Source organism: Schistocerca piceifrons, chromosome 11, assembly GCF_021461385.2.
Source record: "Schistocerca piceifrons isolate TAMUIC-IGC-003096 chromosome 11, iqSchPice1.1, whole genome shotgun sequence".
Taxonomy (NCBI): Eukaryota; Metazoa; Arthropoda; class Insecta; order Orthoptera; family Acrididae; genus Schistocerca; species Schistocerca piceifrons.
This window is the reverse complement of record NC_060148.1, coordinates 166,582,508-166,608,155: the sequence shown is the minus strand read 5'-3', so window position 1 is coordinate 166,608,155 and position 25,648 is coordinate 166,582,508. Positions and strand designations below refer to the sequence as shown.

General features: G+C 40.4%; 1 protein-coding gene across 1 annotated transcript in view; it reads left to right on the top strand.

Annotated features, from left to right (window-relative positions):
* Nucleotides 1-25,648, top strand: part of LOC124720378 (histone-lysine N-methyltransferase eggless-like) — a 414,374-nt gene that overhangs the window by 255,527 nt on the left and 133,199 nt on the right. Inside the window, exons 9-10 of the mRNA XM_047245705.1 lie at nucleotides 9,172-9,318; nucleotides 25,023-25,224. Coding sequence (XP_047101661.1) covers nucleotides 9,172-9,318; nucleotides 25,023-25,224 — 349 coding nt within the window. The remainder of the gene's footprint in view (nucleotides 1-9,171; nucleotides 9,319-25,022; nucleotides 25,225-25,648) is intronic.

Here is a 25,648-nt window from a genome sequence, read left to right as displayed (position 1 = left end):
TATTCTTGATTTTTTGTTGTTGTAGTTATGGGGTTGCCTTATCAAGATGGTGAGTATTTGTGGCAGTTGATAACAGGAAAGAAATAGGAAACGCTATGACTGGAGCATTAACATCAGAGAATAATTCAACCTTAAATTCATGTTTTGACCATGATCAAAAGGGTGTACAGAGAAATGCACCCATAAAGGTCTTCCCACCAAGTAGACGCTTGCATAACAACATAATTGAATAGGTTGAGGGATTGTGTGGGAGGAGAGGATCAAATGAGATTTTCCTGACTCTAGGAATCCTTCTGATTTCTCTTATACGTAATACTTTGGCTAAGTGATATGCTCTCAGCATGTGTTTTTGAAGGCATAAACAACCCTTTTCCCCCTGCAGGTACAGGGGTAAGAATAGGCCCACAGTATTCCTGCCTGTCGTAAGAGGCGACTAAAAGGAGTCTCAACTGTTTCGGCCTTTAATGTGATGGTCCCCTGAGGGCTTTGACCACTCTATTTCCAAATTTTTCCATTAGTGCATACCATTTGGGGAAGGACACCTTACGTGGTGCATCTTAAATCCATCTTGCCCTAAGATCTGGCACACCTGATATTTTCATGGAGTTGGACTTATATCGAGCTTCCGGCCACGTCCGCTGCAGTGTGTTCCGGATAGCATCCCTTCCCTCCATTGTGCACTTCCATCTTTGCCCTCGTGATGTACATGGATATTTCGACACCCGACATCCAGCACGGTAGCCAGTCCGTTAGGGTGGGGTCGTCATGTACCCTCTTGGTGGTAGCCCCCTGACTACACAGGGATCGCACTGCTGATGCCTGAGCTGCTACCTCCCCACGTATGCCGAGGAGTAGATGCCTATCCCTTTGGGGCATCAGGACTCCCGACAAAGGCCATCCTGCCAGGTTGTCTTTGCTGCGGCTGGATGGTGCCCGTGGGGAGAGCCCCTGGTCGGAGTGGGTGGCATCAGGGAGGATGACCCGCAATGAAGCATGGTACATCATCTCTCACTGGTGGGCCTCCACCAGGAGTCTCTAAGCGATCGAGGTCTAACCTCAATGGAAAGAAATTTGATCAGAGATCATTTCCCTCCCTGGCCCCTCCATGGGAGGAACGTTTGTCCAAAGAAGACAGTGGAGATTATTCACCCCGGTTCCTTGTGTGTATGCGAGTAGATGGGAAATCATTTATGTCGACCAAGCCCCAGTTTTTTGTGGAGCATTTAGAGGACAAGTTCGGGGAGGTGGAGGGCTTGTCCAAAATGCGCTCTGGGTCAGCTCTCATCAAAACAGCATCCTCTGCTCAGTCACGGAGGTTGCTCACTTGCGACAGATTGGGGGATGTTTCCGTCACCATCACTCCCCATAAGAGTTTAAACATGGTCCAGGGTATTATATTCCATAGGGATCTTCTTCTGCAGTCCGACGATGAACTACGCGCCAATCTAGAACGACGAGGTGTTCACTTCATCCGGCGCGTCCATCGGGGTCCGAGGGATAATCAGGTAGCCACCAGTGCCTTCATCTTGGCCTTCGAAGGTGATGTTTTACCCGAAAAGGTCAAGGTGATGGTTTACCGCTGTGATGTGAAGCCATATATCCCTCCTCCGATGCGGTGTTTTAAATGCTGGAAGTTCGGGCACATGTCATCTCGCTGTACTTCCGGCATCACTTGTCGAGATTGTGGACGTCCTTCGCATCCCAATACTCCATGTGCTCCGCCTCCCATCTGTGTTAACTGCGGAGAACACCATTCCGCCTGCTCGCCGGACTGTAGGATATTCCAGAAGGAACGAAAGATAATGGAATATAAGACCCTGGACCGCCTGACCTACACCGAGGCTAAACGGAAGTATGAGCGTCTCCATCCTGTGGCAATGACGTCGACCTACGCCGCTGCTGCAACAACGGTTCTCCCATCGTCACTTATCGTTGGCTCTAAGATCTGTCAGAATCCACCGGCCCCCTTGGTTGTGGGGGGCACTTCACTCCCTGTTGCTCCTGCTCCATCTTCTTCAGGAGCAACACCCCCCCAACCATCGGGGACATCAGTTCCCCCTTCCCAGCCAGAGAAGAGTAAAACTTCTTCGGCTACTCTCGCCAGGACGGGGTCCCTTGGGGACCTACCTTCACAAGTTCCGACCAGTGGAAAAGCGGACACCCGTAAGTGGCTGAAACAACCACCAGTCCCTGGTCGTAGGGCCTCACGGTCGTCGTCCGTCCCTGAGACTGACCCAGTGAAGCCCTCCAAGCCTGAACCACTGAAGGCACAGCGAGAGAAACAGAAGAAGAAGAAAGTCCCCAAGGCTAACAACATTGCGGTGGCACCCATCCCACCGCTTCCTACAAGCACTGCGTCTGAGGACGAGGTGGAGATTCTGGCGTCCGCTGAGGACCTCGATCTCGCCAGTCCCTCAGACGCCATGGAAAGCACTAGCACAGGTGCTCAATCGGAGGCGGCAGGTGACCCAGCAGCGTAATCTGCCTTGCCAGTCCCGTCACGCCTTTCTCAGACATGGACAATACCATCCTCCAGTGGAACTGCAGCGGTTTCTTCCATGATCTAGCTGAGCTCCGCCAACTTATCAACCTTCACCCTTTCTTCTGCATTGCTCTTCAGGAAACTTGGTTTCCAGCAATGCGAACCCCCACACTCCATGGCTATCGGGGTTATTATGAGAACCAGGCAGCTTATGAAAGTGTGTCTGGTGGCGTCTGCATATATGTCCTTAACTCTCTTCACAGCGAGTCCGTCCCTCTACATACAGCTTTAGAGGCTGTCGCTGTTCGGGTGTTGACGCCACAGGCTGTTACTGTCTGCAGTCTTTACCTTCCACCAGATGGTGATGTCGTGCAGCATGTCCTGGCTGCACTGATAGCCCAATTGCCGCCACCTTTCTTGTTACTGGGCGACTTTAACGCCCATAACCCTCTGTGGGGTGGGTCAGTGGCAACAGGTCGAGGCGCCACCGTTGAGCATTTATTGGCGCAGCTTGATCTCTCGATTTTAAATGATGGTGCCTCCACACACTTCAGTGTGGTGCATGGCACATACTCCGCCATTGACTTATCGATCTGTAGCCCTAGCCTCTTACTGTCTGTCCAATGAAGTGTGCATGACAACCTGTGTGGTAGTGACCATTTTCCAATCTTTCTGTCACTGCCACGGTGTCACTCTTCTGGGTGCCCCAGCAGATGGGCTATGAATAAGGCTGACTGGGACTTGTTCTCCTCCATTGCCGCTATTGAGCCTCTCTCTAGTGACGACATTGATGTGGTGGTTCACTCAGTCACCACTAACATCGTTACTGCCGCAGAATCTGCCATTCCCAGTTCTTCTGGGTCCCCTCGGCGGCGGACTGTGCCTTGGTGGTCGCCTGAGATCGCTGAGACGATTAAAGATCGCCGGCGGGCGCTACAGCATTACAAGCAACATCCCTGCATTGAACACCTCATCACCTTCAAACTGCTGCGTGCGCGGGCCCGCCGCCTTATCCGCCAAAGCAAGCAGGAGTGCTGGGAGCGGTATGTGTCCACCATTGGCCTCCATGTCTCTCCATCGCAGGTCTGGGCCAAGATCCGACACCTCTATGGCTATCAGACCCCTGTCAGCGTCCCTGCGCTGTCACTGAATGGAGCAGTTTGTACAGACTCCAACGAAATTGCCAACAGCTTGGCAGAGCATTCTGCTCTGAGTTCCGCTTCTTCCAATTACCCCCTGGCCTTGCGCTCCATTAAAGAATGGATGGAATGTCAGAGCCTTTCTTTTCGAACCCACCATCCAGACTCCTACAATGTTCCATTCAGTCAGTGGGAATTTCACAGTGCCCTCGCCGCTTGTCCTGATACCGCTCCTGGGCCAGATAGCATCCACTATCAGATGCTGAAACACCTTTCAGTGGACTGCCAGCAACGGCTCCTCGACCTTTACAACCGTCTCTGGGTCGAGGGTGAGTTTCCGTCGCAATGGCGGGAAAGTATTGTTATCCCCATTCTGAAACCAGGCAAGAACCCTTTGGAGGTGGACAGCTACCGTCCCATTAGCCTCACCAACGTTCTTTTCAAGTTGCTTGAACGGATGGTGAGCTGGTGGTTGAACTGGGTACTGGAGTCTCGGGGCCTTCTGGCTTCATCTCAGGCTGGGTTCCGTAAAGGCCGCTCGGCCGCCGACAATCTGGTGAGCCTGGAGTCGGCCATCCGTACTGCCTTTGCCCACCGTCAGCACCTGGTCGCTGTCTTTTTTGACATGCGGAAGGCGTATGATACGACATGGCGTCATCACATCCTTTCTACGTTTCGTGGATGGGGTCTTCGGGGCCCTCTGCCGATCTTTATCCGAAATTTTGTGTCGTATTGTACCTTCCGCGTGCAAGTCGAGGCCTCTCATAGTTCCTCCCGAGTCCAGGAGAACGGGGTACCACAGGGATCTATCCTCAGTGTCTGCCTGTTTTTAATCGCAATAAACGGGCTCGCTGCAGCGGTGGGAAATTCTGTCTCCACTTTCCTGTATGCTGACAACTTCTGCCTTTACTACAGCTCTACTGGCATTGCAGCTGTTGAACGTCCGCAAGGTGCAGTCTTGAGCTGTAGTGCATGGTTTTCAGTTTTCGGCTGCCAAGACCCGCGTTATGCATTTCTGCCGGCGCCGAACAGTCCATCCTGAGCCGCAGCTTTATCTTGCCGACGAACTCCTTGCTGTGGTGGCGACCCACAGGTTTTTGGGTGTAGTTTTTGATGCCCGGCTTACTTGGCCGCCTCATATTCGGCAGCTTAAACAGGCGTATTGGCGGCATCTCAATGCTCTGCGATGCTCGAGCCACACCTGCTGGGGCGCCGACCGATCTACCCTGTTGCGGCTCTACCAGGCGTTGATCCAGTCCCGTCTGGATTATGGGAGCCTGGCTTATGGCTCAGCATCCCCATCTGCGTTGCGGGTGCTGGACCCAATCCTCCACAGCGGGATACGCCTTGCCACTGGTGCTTTCCGTACCAGCCCTGTGGATAGCATACTAGTGGAGGCAGGTGTCCCTCCACTGCGGTTACGGTGCCAACATTTGCTGGCCGCTTATGCTGCCCATGTTTTCAGCTTGCCCGGGCATCCTAACTATAGGCTACTATTCCCAGAGTAACACGTTCATCTTCCAGAACGTCGACCCAGGGCTGGCAGTACGATTGCGGTCAGCATCCGAGAGCTTCTCTCCAGGCTTGGGGCTTTACCTCTTCCGCCTCCTTTCAGTGCACCTCTGCATACACCCCCATGGTGTGTGCCTTGCCCTCGCCTTCAGCTGGAATTGGCACAGGGCCCGAAGGACTCAGTCCCTCCGGAGGCCTTCCGCCGCCGCTTTCTTTCCATTCTCGAAACGTATCAGGGCTCTGGCGTTGTTTACACTGACGGCTCGATGGTTGCTGGTTGTGTCGGTTATGCGCTAACTCTAGGGGACCATTCCGAACAACGTTCATTGCCGGCTGGCTGCAGCATTTACACTGCTGAGCTGGTTGCCATCTCTCGTACCCTAGAGTATATCTGCTCCTGCTCAGGTGAGTCCTTCGTGATCTGTAGCAATTCCCTGAGCGGTTTACGAGCTCTCGACCAGTGTTTCCCTCGTTCCCATCTGGTGATGGCTATCCAGGAGTCCCTGCATACTCTTGCCAGTTGCGGCCGCTGTGTGGTCTTTGGGTGGATCCCCGGTCATGTCGGTATTCCGGGCAATGAATATGTTGACCGCCTGGTGAAAGAGGCCATTAGTAAACCATCTGTGGAGATTGGCCTCCCAGAGACTGATTTGCGGGCAGTCCTCCGCCGAAAAGTTTTTGCGCTTTGGGGTGCTGAATGGCATGATTGGATCACACCCAATAAACTCCGTGCCATTAAGGAGACGACGACTGTGTGGCGGTCATCCATGCAAGCCAACCGCAGGGACTTAGTCGTCCTTTGTCGGCTCCACATTGGCCACTCCCGGCTGACACACGGTTACTTACTGCGTCGGGAGGATCCTCCTCTGTGTCACTGTGGGGCGGCTTTGACAGTGGCCCACATTTTGTTGGCCTGCCCCGTTTTAGCTGTGCTTAGGTGGACATTTGCGCTGCCTGATACGCTCCCTGCCCTTTTAACTGATGACCCTGCTATGGCCGGCTTAGTTTTACGTTTTATTTGGGCAGGGGTTTTTTATCATTTAATATGAGTGTTTATGTTTTATTTTATTGTTTTGTGTTGATTCTGGCCTTTGGCCTATGGTTTTAAACTGAGTTTTTAATGTGTTCTCAGTGGTTGGCTTTTCCTTTTTTATATCTGTGGTCGGTCAACCACCGCCACACTCCGTGTGCCTTTAATTTGTTATGTCTGTTCTTTGTCTGAGTTTTTCTTGTCCTGTGTTGTCTGTTGTCTGTATTATCCATTTTTTACTCTGTGTGGTAGTTTTTAAGTTTTGGAACAAGGGACCGATGACCGTTGCAGTCTGGTCCCTTTAGTCCCACAAACCAACCAACCAACAATCCTTTTGTTCCATACATTCTGCACAATGGATCGTGCTGCTTCAAGTAAAAGGGTCCCTTGGAGAAATCACTTTTGTGGACATTCCCAAAGTACATATTTTATCTAGATATTAATTTTTTGAGAAATCCACTCTTGCTGTGCAACAGATGCATCCATATGTAAATTTTAGAAACAGTAAGCTATAGTAATTAAAGTAGCTGATGGTAGTTGTTGCAGAAGCAAAGGAATTCCTGGCTTCAGATGGCAAACACACTTATACACAATGTGTCAGCTGCAGAAGCAATTGTTTAAGTAACAGAGAAAATAGTGTCTTCAGTTTTGCACTTATTGGAGTATTTCATTCTTTTTTGAAAGATCTGAGGTCAATCAATACAGGTTTTAAAATGATATTGATGGCAAGAAGAAACAGAATTGAGGAAAACTGTTTGTAATTAAAGTATAGTTGGCCTCTAAGTTATAGAGAAAAATACTATACAGCTTTAACAGTAATTTAGAAAAATGCTTCCATTTATGAGAACTAACAGGAAAGTGACCTCCATTAGGCTGTAAGTATAATGAAATTGTCATTAAATGAATTTAGAAGGAAAATAAGAAAATAGGTATTCACATTACAACTCTACATGATCTCCATTCAGATATAAATATTTATCACATCTCTTTAAAAAAATTGACACATCATTACTACAGAAAGGAAAGTTGCTACTCACCATGTATAGGAGGTGCTGAGTCACAGGTAGGCACAACACAAAGACTGACACAAATAAAGCAGTAAGGCATCAAAGATAGATGACAGAGACACTCCTCCCCCTCCCCCCCCCCTTCCTCCCTCCCACACACACACACACACACACACACACACACACACACACACACACACACACACACAGTTGTGTGTGTGTGTGTGTGTGTGTGTGTGTGTGTGTGTGTCTTTCCTCTATCAAACATATGACACTATTCGCATACCACACCTTCATTTATCACTTTTGTGAAGAATGTCAACAAGTTTTGAGATTTTTTTTTTTGCCAGAAAAAACCATATCACTGAATGGAGTTTACATTTGGCAGGATTTTTAATTGCAGTACACATCATTAATGCTGCTACTGAAAGCAAATGAGGGAGAGTGTGGCTTCCATCTATCACAGCTATTACCACACAGATCTACTGCATGAGTCAGCACAGTGACTGTTCTGTTCTTACCACTACTTCCCTTGCTGTCTGAAAACAGAATACTATCTGGACAGTCCTCATAGCTTGTCAGGTATTGTGATTACCAAAAATCAGCAAAAAATTCTTTTGTTTAACTGACAACTTACATAAAATTTCTGTTGTTGAAACTATGTATGGTGCAGACAGGTTTAATATGTGAATCTGCAGGTTTGTTCATAGTCGTTGGGGAGAGAGATAATGTGAATTGTCCAGACCTGAGCCATACCAAAATTGTCTGCCCAGAAATGCGTTAAGATGTAGATGCATGCATGTTAAGAACATTGTTGCAGTTCTGGAACATTTATTCAATTTTTAATTCCTTTTAGTTTTCATGTGCAGCTTAGTATTTGTCTTATCTCCCCGGTGATGCACAACAATGCCGGCATGGTTGTGGTAGCTATTCTCTCTTTGTGTTGACTTCATCTCTGAAAAGGTCCATTTAAAAATGCAAATCCTCATCGCATTGGAAGGTGGATATTAGGATGTAGCTCTGTAAGAGAGTGAAACCTCGTGACTTCTGCATATTATAACGTTAAATTAAAACAGTACTCGGAGAGCACAGTACGTACATCTTTATCACACCATCTAAATAGACCAACCGACTCTGAGATTGGTGAGGGGGAGGCAATTGTGGTACGTAAAATAATTGACGTTTTAGACCTCTTTTTTTTTTTTTTTTTTTTTTTTTTTTTTTTTTTTTTTTTTTTTTTTTTTTTTTTTTTTTGTCGGCTTTCGTAGATATACTGATACTTCTCTACAATATCTTTGGTACACGGGAATGTTGCAAGATATTTATTTATTTCTGAAGGCCTTTTAAAGAACCTACACATATTCCAGGTTCTGTCACTGAAGATAAGTTGCTGATGAGTTAGAAAACAATGAATGCTTTAACTGTATAGGATGGAAAAAATAATGCTTTTCTTTGAGTGTTTTTAACCACTGTTGTTTTAGAGAAACATTCAGGGACATAAAATGAGCATTTATGTATGTACCAGATGGAATTAATCTTGATTTTTTTGGATCTGCAATGGCTAGTCAATAGTGTTAATGTATCTAACAAGTTGACTAAATTCTTCCCTCTCCAGGCCCCAGTGCCCCATCACCTGTTTCCCATGTGTATAACAAAATTTTTCTACATTAATTTACCAGACACAGGTGACAGTTGCATAGGGATGCAGGTAATTGTAATCTGTAGGCACCATATGGTTCACCCAATGTTTGGCTGTACTTATGGAAGTTATTGGTTCTCGAATGCTTCCTCGATTTCTTGTCTCCTACTACTCTTTTGCTGATGACTTAGCTATAGACAAGACATTGTCATCAGCAAGAGTCCCAACTTGACTTTTATGTGCAGTCTGTGTGTGGTGGAGGGGAGGGGGAAGTAGGTGTTTTGTTGCACCACTAATCCCCTTCTAACCTGTGTCTCTGCACTGTTTATCTGAGAGGCATCACATTGTGTATGATTTTACAGGTTGCCTGATACGGAGGGAAACAAAATTTCAGATACAGAATCCATGTGCCAGTCTTCTGCAGACAGCCCAACCTCCTCTTCTACTCCAGAGAGAAACTTGTTGTGTACATCTGTTTCCACTATGAGTTCTATGGACTCTGATAACAGGTAGAAATCATTCAATTGTTTTTTGTTCAAGTATTGGTATTCACTTTCTTTCCCTTTCTAGTCTTCATTCTGTTCTGCTATCTCTGTGTTATTGTGTACGGTGTCTCAACCTGACTATTTGTCTTGTTAATTACCTTTCTTAATAATCATATTACTTTGAAATATTTGTGATCAATGTCATGATATAGACCATGTTATTTATGTGTACGAAGGAATGCCTCTAAATTTTTTATTCTGTTCTCAATATCTGTTGAGGTATTGCATGCCATGCATATTACTCCAATGCCTCATTCCTGGTTCACTGACACAAATTGCAATCCTCTGCCACTAGAAGGTTCCAGATTACAGTGTGGGACATGGTGGTTTGTAATGTTGCTGTGTCACTGCATGAGAAAGATTCTGCTGTGCTCAGGTTTCCAATCTCAGGAAAATGTGCCTCCAATTGAAATCCAAAGAAAAAGGAAACAAGTGTACAATGATTATTATATTGACATCAATAACATAACAGGTGATGAAAGCTGGGTTCACCATTTTGAACTCAAAATAAACAAATAAATAAAAAGAGCACATCAGTGGAATTCCCCCACAAAGTATTTCCGATGGCAAAAAAGTTCAAGACCATGCCATCAGATGGCAAAATCATGCTCAGTGTTCTAGGATGTTCAAGGTGTGCTGCATTTGGAAATTGTGCCTAAAGGCATCACCATAAACTCTGAAAGGTACTGTGAGACCCTCAGAAAACTGAAAACATGAATTCAGATTTTCCATCCACACATGAAGTGTCCTCTCCCTTAGCATAACACATGAGCACTGGAATATCTGCAACAATTCAACATCTTAGGTTCACTTTCCTCTATCATTCTCCATACACTCCCGATCTGGCCTCATCCACTTTTCATCTGTTTCCAAAACTAAGAGAACACCTTCAAGGACTTCACTTTGATAGCAGTGCCAGCAGATGCGAGGTTGTTGCTCCACCAACAGTGTCAAATATTCTACAATGACTGTATAAAGAAACCTTGCTCTTCTTGGCAGAAATGTGTTCATCACCAGGGTGACTATATTGAGAAATAAATGTGTAGATATGAAGAATAAAGATGTAGAATGTTAATAAAGTTTGTTTGTTTAAAAATCTATGAGAGTATTCACGTAAAAAATTTGGAGGCATTAGTTTTCAGCATGCCCTCATAAACTTTGCAGTTTTTTGCTTACATTTTATGTATTTGCAGAGATGTTATAAACTACTAAATTTATTAAAGAACTTGCCAAAGAAAAATATTTTTAATGTGCGTGTAATCATATTGCTATAAGATAATGAGACAGATTGCTTCCCAATACGTACCTCATGTAGTACTGCCTATATGCACATACAAAGGTACACAACACTATCCTATCTGCTGAAACTATTACAAGGTAATCCACAGGATATTGTGAAGTTTAGCATATGTTTACATCAGTATAACTATTCTACACACATTGTCATTACTGAAAAGGTGAAATACAAGTTTAGTTTTAGAAAGTATATCACCCAAATGGCTTTTGTCATTGGTGCTGCATTTCTGAAGACATTTGCAGAAGCTCCTCATTATGATCTCTATCATCGACTGCAGCTTTCACCTCGCCATTGTTGTTGGAGTAACTATAAGAAACTTTGTTCTCGAGATGGTACCACAGAAAAAAATTAGTTACTGAAAGATGAACTGACCTCACTGGCCATGCTTTGTGTCTGCCAAGTATCAGAGCTTTTGGTTACTGACATGCCTATTCCAATAAAAGTTTGTCTCTTCACACAGCACAAGAATTGTCAGCCACCATTTAGTTTCTATCTTAGTGAAGAGAGTGGGAGGGGTTAAGAATTGTTAAAAAGATAAGACAGACCACTCAGATGCTAGGTAAGAGGGAGATCCTGTTGGGAAGATGAGGGGAGACAAAAAGCGTTTCCCATACTGTGTGCTGCCTCATATCCCTGACTTCCTCTGGCACATCCACATGATTACTGAATTTATGCATGCGCCATGGACCAACTAAGTCTCAACTCATCTTTACTATGAAACCTCCAAGTAGACACTCTTTCTAGACTGCAGAACTGCTGTCTGTTAGAAACTTTATTTCTGTCAAAAAGGAGAGTTTTAATTTTAATCTAATCGTAATTGTGTACACACATTTCCCTGCATTAAACTCTGTTCTCTATGTAGGATAGGAAAGATTTTTTTCTTCCAAAATTGTAATTGTCTATTGTACAGTTATTCTCAAAATAATAAATTTTATCGGTGAATCAATATTCTGTGAGGCTACTGTTAAGGCTCTTGGATGTCTATACACACGCATTCAAAATATACACACAGTTGTACTTTTTTTCTTTTTTAAGCTCGGTATATTTTGTCTTTTAGAGTTACAAAAATATTGATATGTATATTGGCAATATTTTATTCAAAGATACATCGCTAGTGAAAATGCAAAATTTAGTGCCAATTTTTTTTTATTTTGTATTATGTTTTTTCACAATTTTCATTAAATATTTGAAATAGTTCTTTTGAAATTATAGTACAGTATAGTACAATATAATTTTATTTTCACTGAGTGAAGGAGTCTTACTACTTTTTGAGCTTTCATCACATCCAGTCTGTCTCTTTGACTGTGTGCAGCATTAAAAACCAATTTTTAATGCTATTTGTGTTCTTTTTCTTCACACTGGCCTTCTTTAAAAACATTCTCTGGAACTGATGAACAAAAATCTAAATGACAAGATTGGTTTTTGCCGTAGGCTGAGACGCGAGGAGAAATGCTGACATAATTGGTGCTCAGTACTACCAACACTAACTGCAACATTTAACTTCACATGCCATTTTGACACCATGACTGCAAGTTCACTGGTATTGCTAAAACGAAAAAACAGGAAAGTCAGCTTGAAGTGTTACAGACAAATTCGATATGTGACGAAACTAAATGATGGGCCCATTGGTTGCCTTTTATTGTGCCACTCACAGTTACAATTCTCAGCAAAGTAGTTATCACCAAGCGTGAATGTGCATTGGTTCCTTTTAGTTCTTGCTCTAAGAGGGATAAGCAGGTTGCTGGCTACTTGATGTACAGAATTTCTAATGATAAGTCAGTACTTAAATATACAGCTCTAAAACTGGCAGTATATTTACAATGTGCAGCTGGCAATTTTTTTTGGCTGGTACGCCGATATATTTTCTGTCAATATATCCGTAATTTTTTCGAATATATCGTGGACCGATAATGATATTTTATGTCACAGATAGATGTGTTGAGTTACATTAAAAGATCCACTATTTCATTGTTCCACATTATATTCTCATTAGTACATACAACTAAAAATGTGCATTTTACAATGCATTATTGACTTGCCAGTTGAATAAATCACCCAGTTATTTTTTCTGAAACTGTAATAATTTGTTTGCCTGTACATGCAAATCAGATCTACTGATCTCTGTTCCATTCAGATAGTTCCTTCATAGTGTACCCTTTTTTGGTCCTAGAATGTATTCATGAACATTATTGTCATTTTTGTACTGTGATTTATTTGTTGACAAAACACTCACAAGAGCTCAAACGTATGGTGAGGCTGTTGTCACTGTGCACAGTTCTTTAGAGCAGTCTACAAGAGATTATGGTGGGACACCACGTAATTCTGTGTAACAAACACTTTTCATCAAGATAAATTACCCTAGAATGGGATTTTGTAAGACGGGCTGTTCAAATGCAGTGCTATGGGGATCGAGCTCTTCTCAGCTAATCTGCGGGCAAAAGTAGGCATGTGTAGGCTACCCACCAGCTGGCACAACTCCAGTCAGCTCGGCCACACCTGCAAGTTGGGCTCCCAGTGAGGGCAGTATAACTGTGTGAGCTGTGACCCAGTTGCCTGACTGCCCACGTGTCAGCTGTTTATCCAACTGTGCCCATCTGTGCCCGTTGGCACCCACCAGCGGGCAGGTGGGTATTTGAGCTGGAACAACTTACCATTAGACATTGGTGAATGAAAATGGGAAAAGTAGGTTAATTTTTGGCATATTAATATCCAAAATCATATATTAACCATGAGGATACATTAACCACGAAGCAGAAGTTTCAGAACCTAGGCATTTATTTCTATAGCTCCTGACTTTTAGTTCAGATTCTTATCAATATAAACAGCTACGAATCTTCAGTATTCTGATTCCGTTTCATATATTTCTTTACTTGTCATGCAGTATTTCTAATAGTAAAGTTTCAAACATGGCTGCTTGGTTCAGTGACCATTTCTAAATTAAAATTGCAACAAATCAGCCCTCAGTCACAATAATTTTTAGTCTTATTGACCAGGTTTCAACACTTCTAAGAGTGCCTTCATCAGAATTAAAACAATTAAAATGGCCTATAACATAGTTATACATTTATAGGAAAAGACATTATTTATATAAAAAGTGTTAGTACTGACTAACAATAAAAGACAGAGGCAGTACTTACCATGTCACATTTGAAATAATTAACAGGCCAGAAGGGCTTTAGTCACAAAATATATAAAAAGGTGATGCATGAAAGCAAGCCACTATGGGCTGCTCGTCCTATACAGACACAGATTGCAATGGACTGAGGTGCCTCTGTCTTTTATTGTTAGTCAGTACTTACACTTTTTATATAAAAATATCTTTTCCTATAAATTTGTAACTATGTTATAGGCCATTTTAATTGTTTTAATTCTGATGAAGGCACTTTTAGAAGTGTTGAAACCTGGTCAATAAGACTAAAAATAATTGTGACCGATGGCTCATTTGTTTCAATTTTAATTTCTAATAGTGTTGTCAGACCTTGTGCAGTAAAAAATTTCAAGTGTTGTGTTTTTATATATATATATAAAGTGTTAAGTTTCCTCCATTAGAGTAGATTATAATAGTTTCATCAGCAGCAAAGAATGCCATTGCTGCTTCTTGTGTACATGATGCCAGCTAATTTACGTGCAACAAGAATGATGGTAGACCCAGTAGCAATCCTTGTAGTATACTTGTAGTGATTAATCATCATTCTGGAAACGGCATTTCATTGTGTACATTTCCTGTGTTTTTCAAGAGGGGATGCAATGGGTTTCAGTTTAAAAAACAGAATTTTCTTAAATATGTTGTTTCTTGATCTACAGAGTTCCAGTGACATAAAATTTTATCTTGATAGCAGAATTAGAAATTCTTTTAATAAATTGAAAGGGTTTAACTCTGCACTCATTAGCCACATCCACCTTTTCAGAAATTGGTGAAACACTGTAAGTGATTCTTCTTGTTTCAACGCTGTAATAAATAATAAACCATACAATACTCCAGTAGAAAAGATGGACTGTCTTGGTCACATCCAAAAGGAGAAGAAAGGTGGAACACATGAATATTGAAAATGACCAGGACAAAAAGGCAGGATCACTCTTAAAGAATCTGATTGTCTTCAGTTACTAAAAAAAAAAATGCAAACAAATTAGTGGCAATAATGCATGCTGGGTAGACAATGCATTTTCAGAAACTGTCCACCGGCCAAACACCAATGCTTAGTCTGTGGCCAAAAGATGAGTAATGTATATACAACACAAAAAATGAAACTATCCACATAAGCATTCACTCTTGGAACCTCTTACAGAAGCAATTAGACCTACATTCAAGCTTCTTGCAGTCCTTGATTTACTGCAGAAGTGTCTACATCAGAAAATAGAATCCAAATGAAAGCATAAATAATTTAAATTGGATTATATGCTCAAAAAGGACTTTCATGGCCTCAAGATAGATGTCTGTGATACAGTTTTATATTTAACAAAGGGAAATACTAGCAGAATTGAGGTTCTGAAGAGAGTTAGTGTAAATCCATGTGAGTCTGCTGCAGAAGCTTTTCACACCATTAACGTGAGTGGGATCAACAAAGCTGACTGTGTACTGTCTGATCTACAAATAGAGGCGAGACAGATTAGAAAGGGAGAGAAGAGAGATCTTGAGAGTGAAGAGTACCACTATGGAGGATTTTAAAATACAGATAGGACTATTACATGTTGAAATATCTGAACTAAGTATTTCAACTGTATTTTCTTGGTTTTATATTTCTTGCATAACTGGCAACCTTTTATCATAAACAATGTGAGAAGTGCTATGAAATTTTCAGAAGCTGTTTAAAACAAGTAGCTGTCTCATTGAAACTAAAAGCTTTAATATTATTTAATTAAATTCTGAGTTATAGGCTCTCATGTTAGCATGAAATACATAATTTTGATTATGGAGATTTCAAAACTTTGTAAATAATAACAATTTAAACATAAATTAATGATTGTTGTTCAGTGATTTTACAATCCTCCTAGGATCCCACAATATGAAGGTGATTGCATGGTTATAATTTCAGTTACAGTTTTTTCTAAAAAGGCAGTAAAAATTTAAGAATTAAAGTGTGTGGTAAGATACTAAACATGGGCCTTTTATTATATTTTTCCATTAAAATATGGCTTGTTTCCTTTGCACATTCAAAATTTTAGATATCTGAGCGGCCATCTTGGGTTGTTAGCAGATGACGCAGTCATTTATGGACTAATAAGTTATCAGAAAATCAAAACAAATTACTAAACAATTTAGAAAAGATATGTGAATGGTGCAAAAATTGGCAGCTGACCCTAAATAACAAAAAGTGTGAGGTCATCCACATGAGTGCTAAAAGAAATCTGTTAAACTTTGATTACATGTTAAATCAGCCAAATCTAAAGGCCATAAATTCAACTAAATATGTAGGAATTACAATTACAAACAACTAAAAAGGAACACACAGAAAATGTTGTGGGGAAGACTAACAAAAGACTGTGTTTAGATACACAAACAAACACAAACATACACACAAAATTCAAGCTTTCGCAACAAACTGTTGCCTCATCAGGAAAGAGGGAAGGAGAGGGGAAGACGAAGGGAAGTGGGTTTTAAGGGAGAGGGTAAGGAGTCATTCCAATCCCGGGAGCGGAAAGACTTACCTTAGGGGGAAAAAAGGACAGGTATACACTAGCACACACGCACATATCCATCCACACATACAGACACAAGCAGACATATTTAAATATGTCTGCTTGTGTCTGTATGTGTGGATGGATATGTGCATGTGTGCTAGTGTATACCTGTCCTTTTTTCCCCCTAAGGTAAGTCTTTCCGCTCCCGGGATTGGAATGACTCCTTACCCTCTCCATTAAAACCCACTTCCTTTCGTCTTCCCCTCTCCTTCCCTCTTTCCTGATGAGGCAACAGTTTGTTGCGAAAACTTGAATTTTGTGTGTATGTTTGTGTTTGTTTGTGTATCTATCGACCTGCCAGCGCTTTTGTTCGGTAAGTCACCTCATCTTTGTTTTTATATATAATTTTTCCCACGTGGAATGTTTCCTTCCATTATATTAAAAGACTGTGTTTTATTGACAGGACACTTAGAAAATTAACAGATCAGCTAAGGAGACTGCCTACACTACACTTGTCCATCCTCTTTTAGAATACTGGTGTATGGTGTAGGATCCTTACCAGATAGGATTGACACAGTACATCAAAAAGTTCAAAGAAGGGCTACACATTTTCTATTATTGCAAAATATGGGAGAGAGTGTCACTGAAATGATACAGGATTTGGACTGGACATCATTAAAACAAAGGCATTTTTTGCTGTGATGGAATCTTCTCATGAAATTCCAATCACCAACTTTCTCCTCCAAATGTGAAAATATTTTGTTGACACCAACCTACAAAGGGAGAAATGATTAACCCAATAAAATAAGGAAAATCAGAGCTTGCATGGAACGATATAGGTATTCATTCTTTCGACATGCTGTACAAGATTGGAATAATAGAGAAGTGTGAAGGTGGTTCGATGAACCCTCTGCTAGGCACTTAAATGTGATTTGCAGATTATCCATGTAGATGTACTGATTAAGACTGTAAAGATTCTCTTTAAAGGAAAGTTTACATCTTCAACTATATCGCCCCTAAATGTGACGCTTTATATTATTTTGGTTAGATTAGATTAGATTAGATTAGATTTACTTTCATTCCAATTGATCCGTAGTGAGGAGGTCCTCCAGGATGTGGAACATGTCAGAAAAACAACAATACATGACAAATATTTAAACTAAAACAAATAAGCTAATGTACCATTCCACAGGTCCCAAGTGGAATGATCGTCATTTTTTAATGAACACTAAGGGTCATTTTACAAATACTATTGCACTGCATTTAAAATAAAAAAGTTTTATATTTATTTATAAGGTAAGAAACATGTAATACAACTACTGTAATACTTATTTACAATGAACACATTACTGCACTGAAATGGTGCAGAAGTTAGATTATACTTACACACACACACACACACACACACACACACACACACACACAAATTTTCAGTGAACACATTACTGCACTGAAATTGTGCAGAAGTTATGTTGTACTTATATACAAATCAGTTGGTTTTCCTCAGAAATTCATCAATGGAGTAGAAGGAGTTGGCCACCAATAAATCCTTTAGGCTTCTCTTAAACTGAATTTCATTGGTTGTTAAGCTTTTTATGGCTGCTGGCAAGTTATTGAAAATGTGTGTTCCTGAATAATCCACACCTTTTTGTACAAGACTAAGTGACTTTAAATCCTTGTGAAGATTATTCTTATTTCTAGTATTGATTCCATGAATTGAGCTGTTGGTTTGAAAAAGTGATATATTTTTAATGACAAATTTCATTAAGGAATAAATATATTGGGAAGCTGTAGTTAGTATCCCTAGTTCCCTAAACAGGCTTCTGCAGGATGTTCTTGAGTTCACACCACATATTATTCTTACTGCACGTTTTTGTGCCCGGAAAACTTTAGCTTGGCTTGATGAATTACCCCAGAAAATAATCCCATATGACATTATGGAATGAAAGTAAGCATAGTATGCCAGCTTTTTCATTTTTATATCCCCTATGTCTGACAAAATTCGCATTGCAAACAGAGATTTGTTAAGACGCTTCAGCAGTTCTGTGGTGTGCTCCTCCCAGTTGAATTTATTATCAAGCTGTAATCCCAAGAATTTAACACCGTCCACTTCTTCTATCTTCTTGTCATCATATGTTAGACATATACTCTTGGGACACCCCTTACAAGTTCTGAACTGCATGTAGTGTGTTTTTTCAAAGTTTAGTGACAAAGAATTGGCTAGGAACCAGTGATTAATGTCTACAAATATTTTATTGGCTGATCTTTCTAAGACTACACTTGATTTGCTATTTATTGCAATGTTTGTATCATCAGCAAACAAAACAAACTTGGCATCTGGTAATGTTACTGATGAAAGGTCATTGATATACACAAGAAAAAGTAAGGGCCCCAAAATGGAACCTTGTGGGACCCCACATGTAATTAGTTCCCAGTTGGATGATGCCTGATAGCTTGATACATGTCTCTTTCCTAATAACACCCTTTGTTTCCTGCCAGAGATATAAGATTTGAACCATTTTGCAGCATTTCCTGTTACACTATAATATTCTAGTTTACTTAAAAGGATATTGTGATTTACACAGTCAAATGCCTTTGACAGATCACAAAATATACCAGTTGCCTGCAATTTTTTGTCTAATGAATTAAGTACATTTTCACTGTAAGTGTAGATAGCCTTCTCAATATCACAACCTTTTAGAAATCCAAACTGTGACTTTGACAGTATGTTATTTGAGATAAGATGGTTATAAAGACGACTGTACATTACTTTTTCGAAAATTTTTGAGAATGCTGGCAACAGTGAAATTGGACGGAAATTTGATGCTATTTCTTTATCTCCCTTCTTAAACAGTGGCTTAACTTCAGCATATTTCAGCCATTCGGGAAATATTCCACTGATAAACGACTGGTTACACAGATAGCTTAATATGTTACTTAGCTCAGAATCACATTCTTTAATTAACTTTGTTGATATTTCATCATACCCACTAGATGTTTTTGATTTTAAAGATTTTATGATGGACATTATTTCTGTTGGGGTAGTGAGGGTCAAATTCATATTATGGAAGTTACTTGAAATGTCTGGTCTAAGGTAATCCATAGCAGCATCTACCGAACCTGACAACCCCATCTTTTCAGTAACAGTTATAAAATGTTTGTTAAAAAGTTCTGCAACACTATACACATCTGTCACCAATGCATCATTTACTCTTAATGCTATTTGTTCCTCTTCATGTCTGGTTCTACCGGTCTCCTCCTTCACTATATCCCATATTGTCTTTATTTTGTTATCTGATATGACTATCTTTTCCTTGTAATATATTTGCTTTGACATCCGTATTACAGTCTTTAATATTTTGCAGTATTTCTTATAATGTGCTATAGCATCAACATTGGAAATGTTTCGGATTGACAGATACAGTTTTCTTTTTGTTTTACAAGATACCCCTATTCCTCGAGTAATCCATGGCTTCTTTGTAGACTTTGCTCTAACCTTGGTAAGTTTTGGGGGAAAGCAGTGTTCAAATAAGGTAAGCACTTTATTAGCAAAAATGTTATATTTTTCATTCATGCCATGAGCACTGTAAACATCAGTCCAGTGAATGTCTCTGAGGAGTGTCCTAAAATAATCAATTTTTGGCTTACTGATTACCCTCTTGAGCTCAGATTTAACAGATTTTATATCCTGTTCAGTATTAACATTTAACAGAAGGAACTGCATGTCATGGTCTGAGAGGCCATTGACTATTGGTTTTGTAATATAATTTTGTTCATTTGACTTTTCTATAAAGATATTATCAATGGCTGTTTGTGAGCAAGTGGTTATCCTAGTGGGGAACTTTACTGTGGGAATTAAGTTGAATGATAGTGTTACTAACTCAAATAGGTTCTTATTGGGAGAGTCTTTAAGGAAATCTACATTGAAATCACCAGCAACCACTATTTCTTTGTTTTTGGTTGTTAAATGGGCCAGTACAGCTTCAAGGTGGTTTACAAACAGATTAAAGTTACCTGCAGGTGCTCGATATACACTTAATATTATGAAAGATTTTTTGTGAAAATCTAATTCTGTTGCACATGCTTCCATATGCTGTTCTAGGCAAAATTTATGAATGTCTATGTTCTTAAATTTATGACAGTTCCTGATGAATGTGGCAACTCCTCCTTTCTCCATTTCTGATCTACAATAGTGAGATGCTAATCTAAACCCTGTAACACTTAAAAGTTCTATACCAGTGGTCACATGATGTTAGATAGGTATGAAGAACAGTTACTGGCAGGATTTCCGATATTATAACATTTGAGCTTCTGTAAAAGTGTACAGTGGGCTGCACAATCAAATGCAATTCACAAGGCACAGAAAATAACATTGCTACATAAATTTTGTATAATGAGATTTGTGAATTCAAAAATATGTTGTGTATAGACCTCCCTTTTGAAATCCAAATTGTGCGTATGTATCTTATTTTGAGAGAAGTGTGTTGTGTATGTCATATTTTCGAGTATGTTTGAGAAGGCAATAAGCAGAGTGACTGGTGAAGAATTATTAGTATCTGTCTTATCATCTTTCTTGTAAAGGAGTATGATAGTTGCGTATTTCAGTCTGTCTGGATCTATCCACTGCAATAGTGATGCTTGTTGCACGTGGCATTGAATACATTGCTTATATATGCAATATAGTAAGTTGCTTGAGGAGTCAGTAAATAGGATAGAATGCTCCTAATTTTTTGGGGTGCATACTCATGAAAACATGACCTGGAAGAAGCATATTACTTAGCTTCTCAAACAGTTAACTTTAGCTACTTTTGCTCTATGTGTAATTACTATTCTTGTTAAGAAATGTAGTAACCTGCTAACAGATTTTGCATATTTCCACTCAGTATTGTCTTATGTAATAACTTTCTGGGGTAACACACAACTTAAAAACAAAACATTTATTCCACAAAAGTGAGCTGTAAGAATAATATGTGGTGTTTACCCACACGTCATGTAGATACCTCCTCAAGGTGCTAGAAATTTTAACTGCACAGCCCAAATGCGATTACATGTATTTGTTAAAGAAATTTGTCATAAATAATCTGTCATAATTTGAGAAGAACACTGATGTTCATATCTACAACATTAGAGTAAAAAGAGATCTTTATTACTTGTTAAAGCTGTCGGTAGCCCAGAAAAGATTTCAGTATGCAGCAAAAAAAATCTTTGATAATTTATCTGATAACAGAAAATTTATGATAGGCAGCAAAGCCAGTGTCATATCTAACCTAAAATCACTTCTCAAACAATGGAAACTCCAGGTAGGAATATGAACAATGTAGGAAAGGGCAGATTGCTACTTACATTAAAGGAGACATGCCATGCTGCAGACAGGCACAATTAAGACACACTTACATATAGCTTTCGGCCAGAGCCTTCATCGGTAAACACACACACACACACACACACACACACACACACACACACACACACACAGCTGCCAACTCTAGCATCTTGGGCCCAAGATGATGGCGTGTACACACACACACACACACACACACACACACACACACACACACACACACACACACACACACGGCTGCCAACTCTAGCATCTTGGGCCCAAGATGATGGTGTGTGCGGGTGCGCATGTGTGTGTATGTGTCTTTGCTGATGGAGGCTGTGGCCGAAAGCTCTATGTGAGAGTCTTATAGTCATGCCTGTCTGCAACTTGACATGTCTTCTTAATGTAAGTAGAAATCTGTCTTTTCCTAAATTGCTAAAATCATTTCTCCTGGACAACCCTTGTTCCAGGGACAAATTTCTGTCCAAAATCTGGTAATCTGTAAAAAAAATAAAGATTTTTAACCACAGTTGCATGAGTAGGAATGAAAATTAATGTGTGCACTAATGTTAACAATAATCATGTATACATATCCTATAAACTGACTCATTCCACATCATTTCGATGAAAGAATTGTTCAAATGACCAATGGAACTTGTGTCCAATTAATGAACTAACTAAATAACTGGGATATTAAGTCCATGGGAATTTTTACTTTTGATGAACTCAGTTAATTCTTAATTTCTTGACAGAGCATGGAATAATTAATATTTGCCTCTGTGTAAGTGCCATTACTTCTTTAATGTATTCTATTATTTGGCCCCTTAGACGGTGCATAACCATCTTCTGAGCTACTTGTAGGAAATGATTATAAAATATCCTTGCTGCCTGCCTGGTATAATTTATTACTGGCCTCTTTGTAGTAAAAAAAGTCGTCATATTTCTTAACTGATTTCCAGCGCATCTACAACCTAGTGCCAATAGAGATTTAATTTTATTTGAGTTATTAATTTCAGACACTGTACAGAGGTTTTTTGAATTTTTATCACTTCCCTTCAGATAGTAGATTCCTATGACTGTCCTTCTTTGCTGTTTGTGCTATCTGTTCCATAAACTTTTGCTTTCCTTACACATGATATTTTGATTTTGTAATCTGAGGCTTTTTTGGTGTTTTATTAATGTTATATTTTACCGTTTTCTACAGAAATCAGCTATTGGAGAGTGATATAAATCAATCTGTGAATACCGGGTGATCAAAAAGTGAGTATAAATTTGAAAACTTAATAAACCACGGAATAATGTTGATAGAGAGGTAAAAATTGACACACACGCTTGGAATGACATGGAGTTTTATTAGAACAAAAAAAAAGTTCACAAAATGTCCGACAGATGGCACTGGACAGCAAAACGTCAGTGACTGCACATGACAATCGTGTATAAAAGGAGCTGTAATGAGAGAGAGAATCAGATGCGCCAGCAGTCACAGCATGTTGATGTTGCCTGAAGAGGTGCCTTTCGTGAACCTGTATTATCAGAATGGGGAATGTGATACGATCCTATTGCTATAGGAAGGGGATTCGAACTGGTAAAGGTCAGTTGACAAATGCAGCTGTGGTGAGAATGATTTCGAAGTTCGAAGCCATGAGTTGTTTAGACGATAGATCCCATAGTGGCAGACCAAGCACAAGGCGTAATGCTGCTGAGACAGTTCAGGAAGAAATGGAGACTAGTGGGTTTTTCTATGCACGGGGAAGTCAGCGCTCGTGCAGTCACACGTCACACCAGCATTCCACACGCTACTGTTTGGTTGGCACTGAGGTGTACCCTCCGATGCTATCTGTACAAAATCCATCAGCATCATGAACTGTTACCTGGCGATTTAGTGAAGTGGAGGGAATTTGCGGTGTGGGCATTTCAAAAGATGGCGGAAGATGACGATTGGTTGAGTAACGTGTTGTGGACCGATGAAGCTCATTTCACGCTCCGAGGGTCTGTCAGTGCCCACAACTGCAGAATTTGGGCTACTGAAAATCCTAGAACTGTCGTGAAAACTCCATTGCATGACGAGAAAGTCATGGTATGGGTTGGATTTACCACATCTATTGTTATCGGGCCTTTTTTCTTCGAGGAAATGAGTGATTCTGGTTTTGTAGCTGCTACCGTGATGGGTGAGAGGTAGGCCGATATGTTACAGAATCGCATCATCCCCAGGCTGGCTGATAAACATCTGCTGGAATGTACAATGATTGTGCAGGATGGCACTCCACCCCATATAGCTAGACATGTGAAAGATCTCTTGCGCGCGTCGTTTGGTGATGATCGTGTGCTCAGCCGCCACTTTCGTCATGCTTGGCCTTCCAGGGCCCCAGACCTCAGTCCGTGCGATTATTAGCTTTGGGGTTACCTGAAGTCACAAGTGTATCGTGATCAACCAACATCTCTAGGGATGCTGAATGACAACATCCAATGCCAATACCTCACCATAACTCCGGACATGCCGTACAGCGCTGTTCGAAACATTATTCCTCGACTACAGCTATTGTTGAGGAATGATGGTGGACATATTGAGCATTTCCTGTAAAGAACATCATCTTTGCTTTGTCTTACTTTGTTATGCTAATTATTGCTATTCTGATCAGATGAAGTGCCATCTGTCAGATTTGGTTCTAATAAAACCCCATGTCATTCCAAGCATGTGTGTCAATTTGTACATCTCTATCTACATTATTCTGTGATTTATTCAGTTTTCAAATTTATACTGACTTTTTGATCACCCGGTACATTTAATCTGAAATTGTGATCTGTCACATTGAACCCATCTCTCCAGTCAGCTTTGAAATTTCGTATTTTCTGTTCCGTAATACTCTGTTTTTCCATATTACCATCAGGTAAGTTATTTAGGATGGATAGTTGCTTGTTGTGGTCAGGTGGGTCATTCACTTCTTGGTAGACTTACCTACTTAAATGTTGTCATAAATGTTCTGCTTACCTGTGTAATATTGGTGGGAAAATTAACTACAGAATGCAGATTATAAGTGTTAAGCAATGTTTGTGAATTCATTCTTGTGTCTGAATCTTTCATAAAAGTAATATTTACTATCTAGTGCTTTATTTGCTTTGAAGCATTTTAATATTAATATAATGTTGTTACTATTAGTTTTATTTTGATTATAATCAAATTATATACCACAATATTTTGTGTTTCTTCTATATCTGAATCAAAAGGAATTGCAAATGTGCATTTGAGGCAAACAAATCACAACTTTTATATGCAGAAGCCGTGTATCGTATGGCCACACTCTGTTAACCATCTGACATGGTCCACAAAGCACAGAGCTATCCTGATCATGGAAACAAGTAAATGACCAACTTATTAGAAATTGTGTCACGTATACAAAATCATTGTGTATGTCACAGACTTCCTGGCAGTGTTTCAGATCATACTGAGGGAGATGCAGAACAGGATGTTATTCCTGTTAGAAATGTCTTTATTGAAGAAAGCCATCTTCCTCCTTTGGGTGTGATAAATCACCCACCTGTAGCTGTAGGAGATTCTACATATATCATGAAGGACATAAGACACCCATGGGTTCTTGCGACAGTACAGGATATTGTGCCACAAAATAATCAGGTCAGTTGCTTACACCCCTAGTAATTCTTCATGATCAGTTGATTAAGAGAGGACTTGTATTTGTGACAGGAAGCGTATAGTGCATGGAACAGTAAAGTTTTCTGTCCTTACATATTATCACAAGCCAGGTTTATTTTTGGTTTAGTTACGAGTGCATATAATCAGACTTTTGTTTCTTAGGCTTCCACTATTTATGTTGCTTATATCTGCAGTTATTGTAGAAGTTTGTATGGCAATTAGTGTGCTGTAAACATGTAGATGTGTACTCAGATAGCCAATATTTATCATTGATACTGATTTTACTGTTTTCATCACAAACGATGCAGTTGTTTGCACACTCATTGCTTGCAAGTTAGCTGATCTGCTATAACATTCAGTTATCAAACCAGCTTCCAAATGAAATTTTGGTATTTTGTGAGGTATA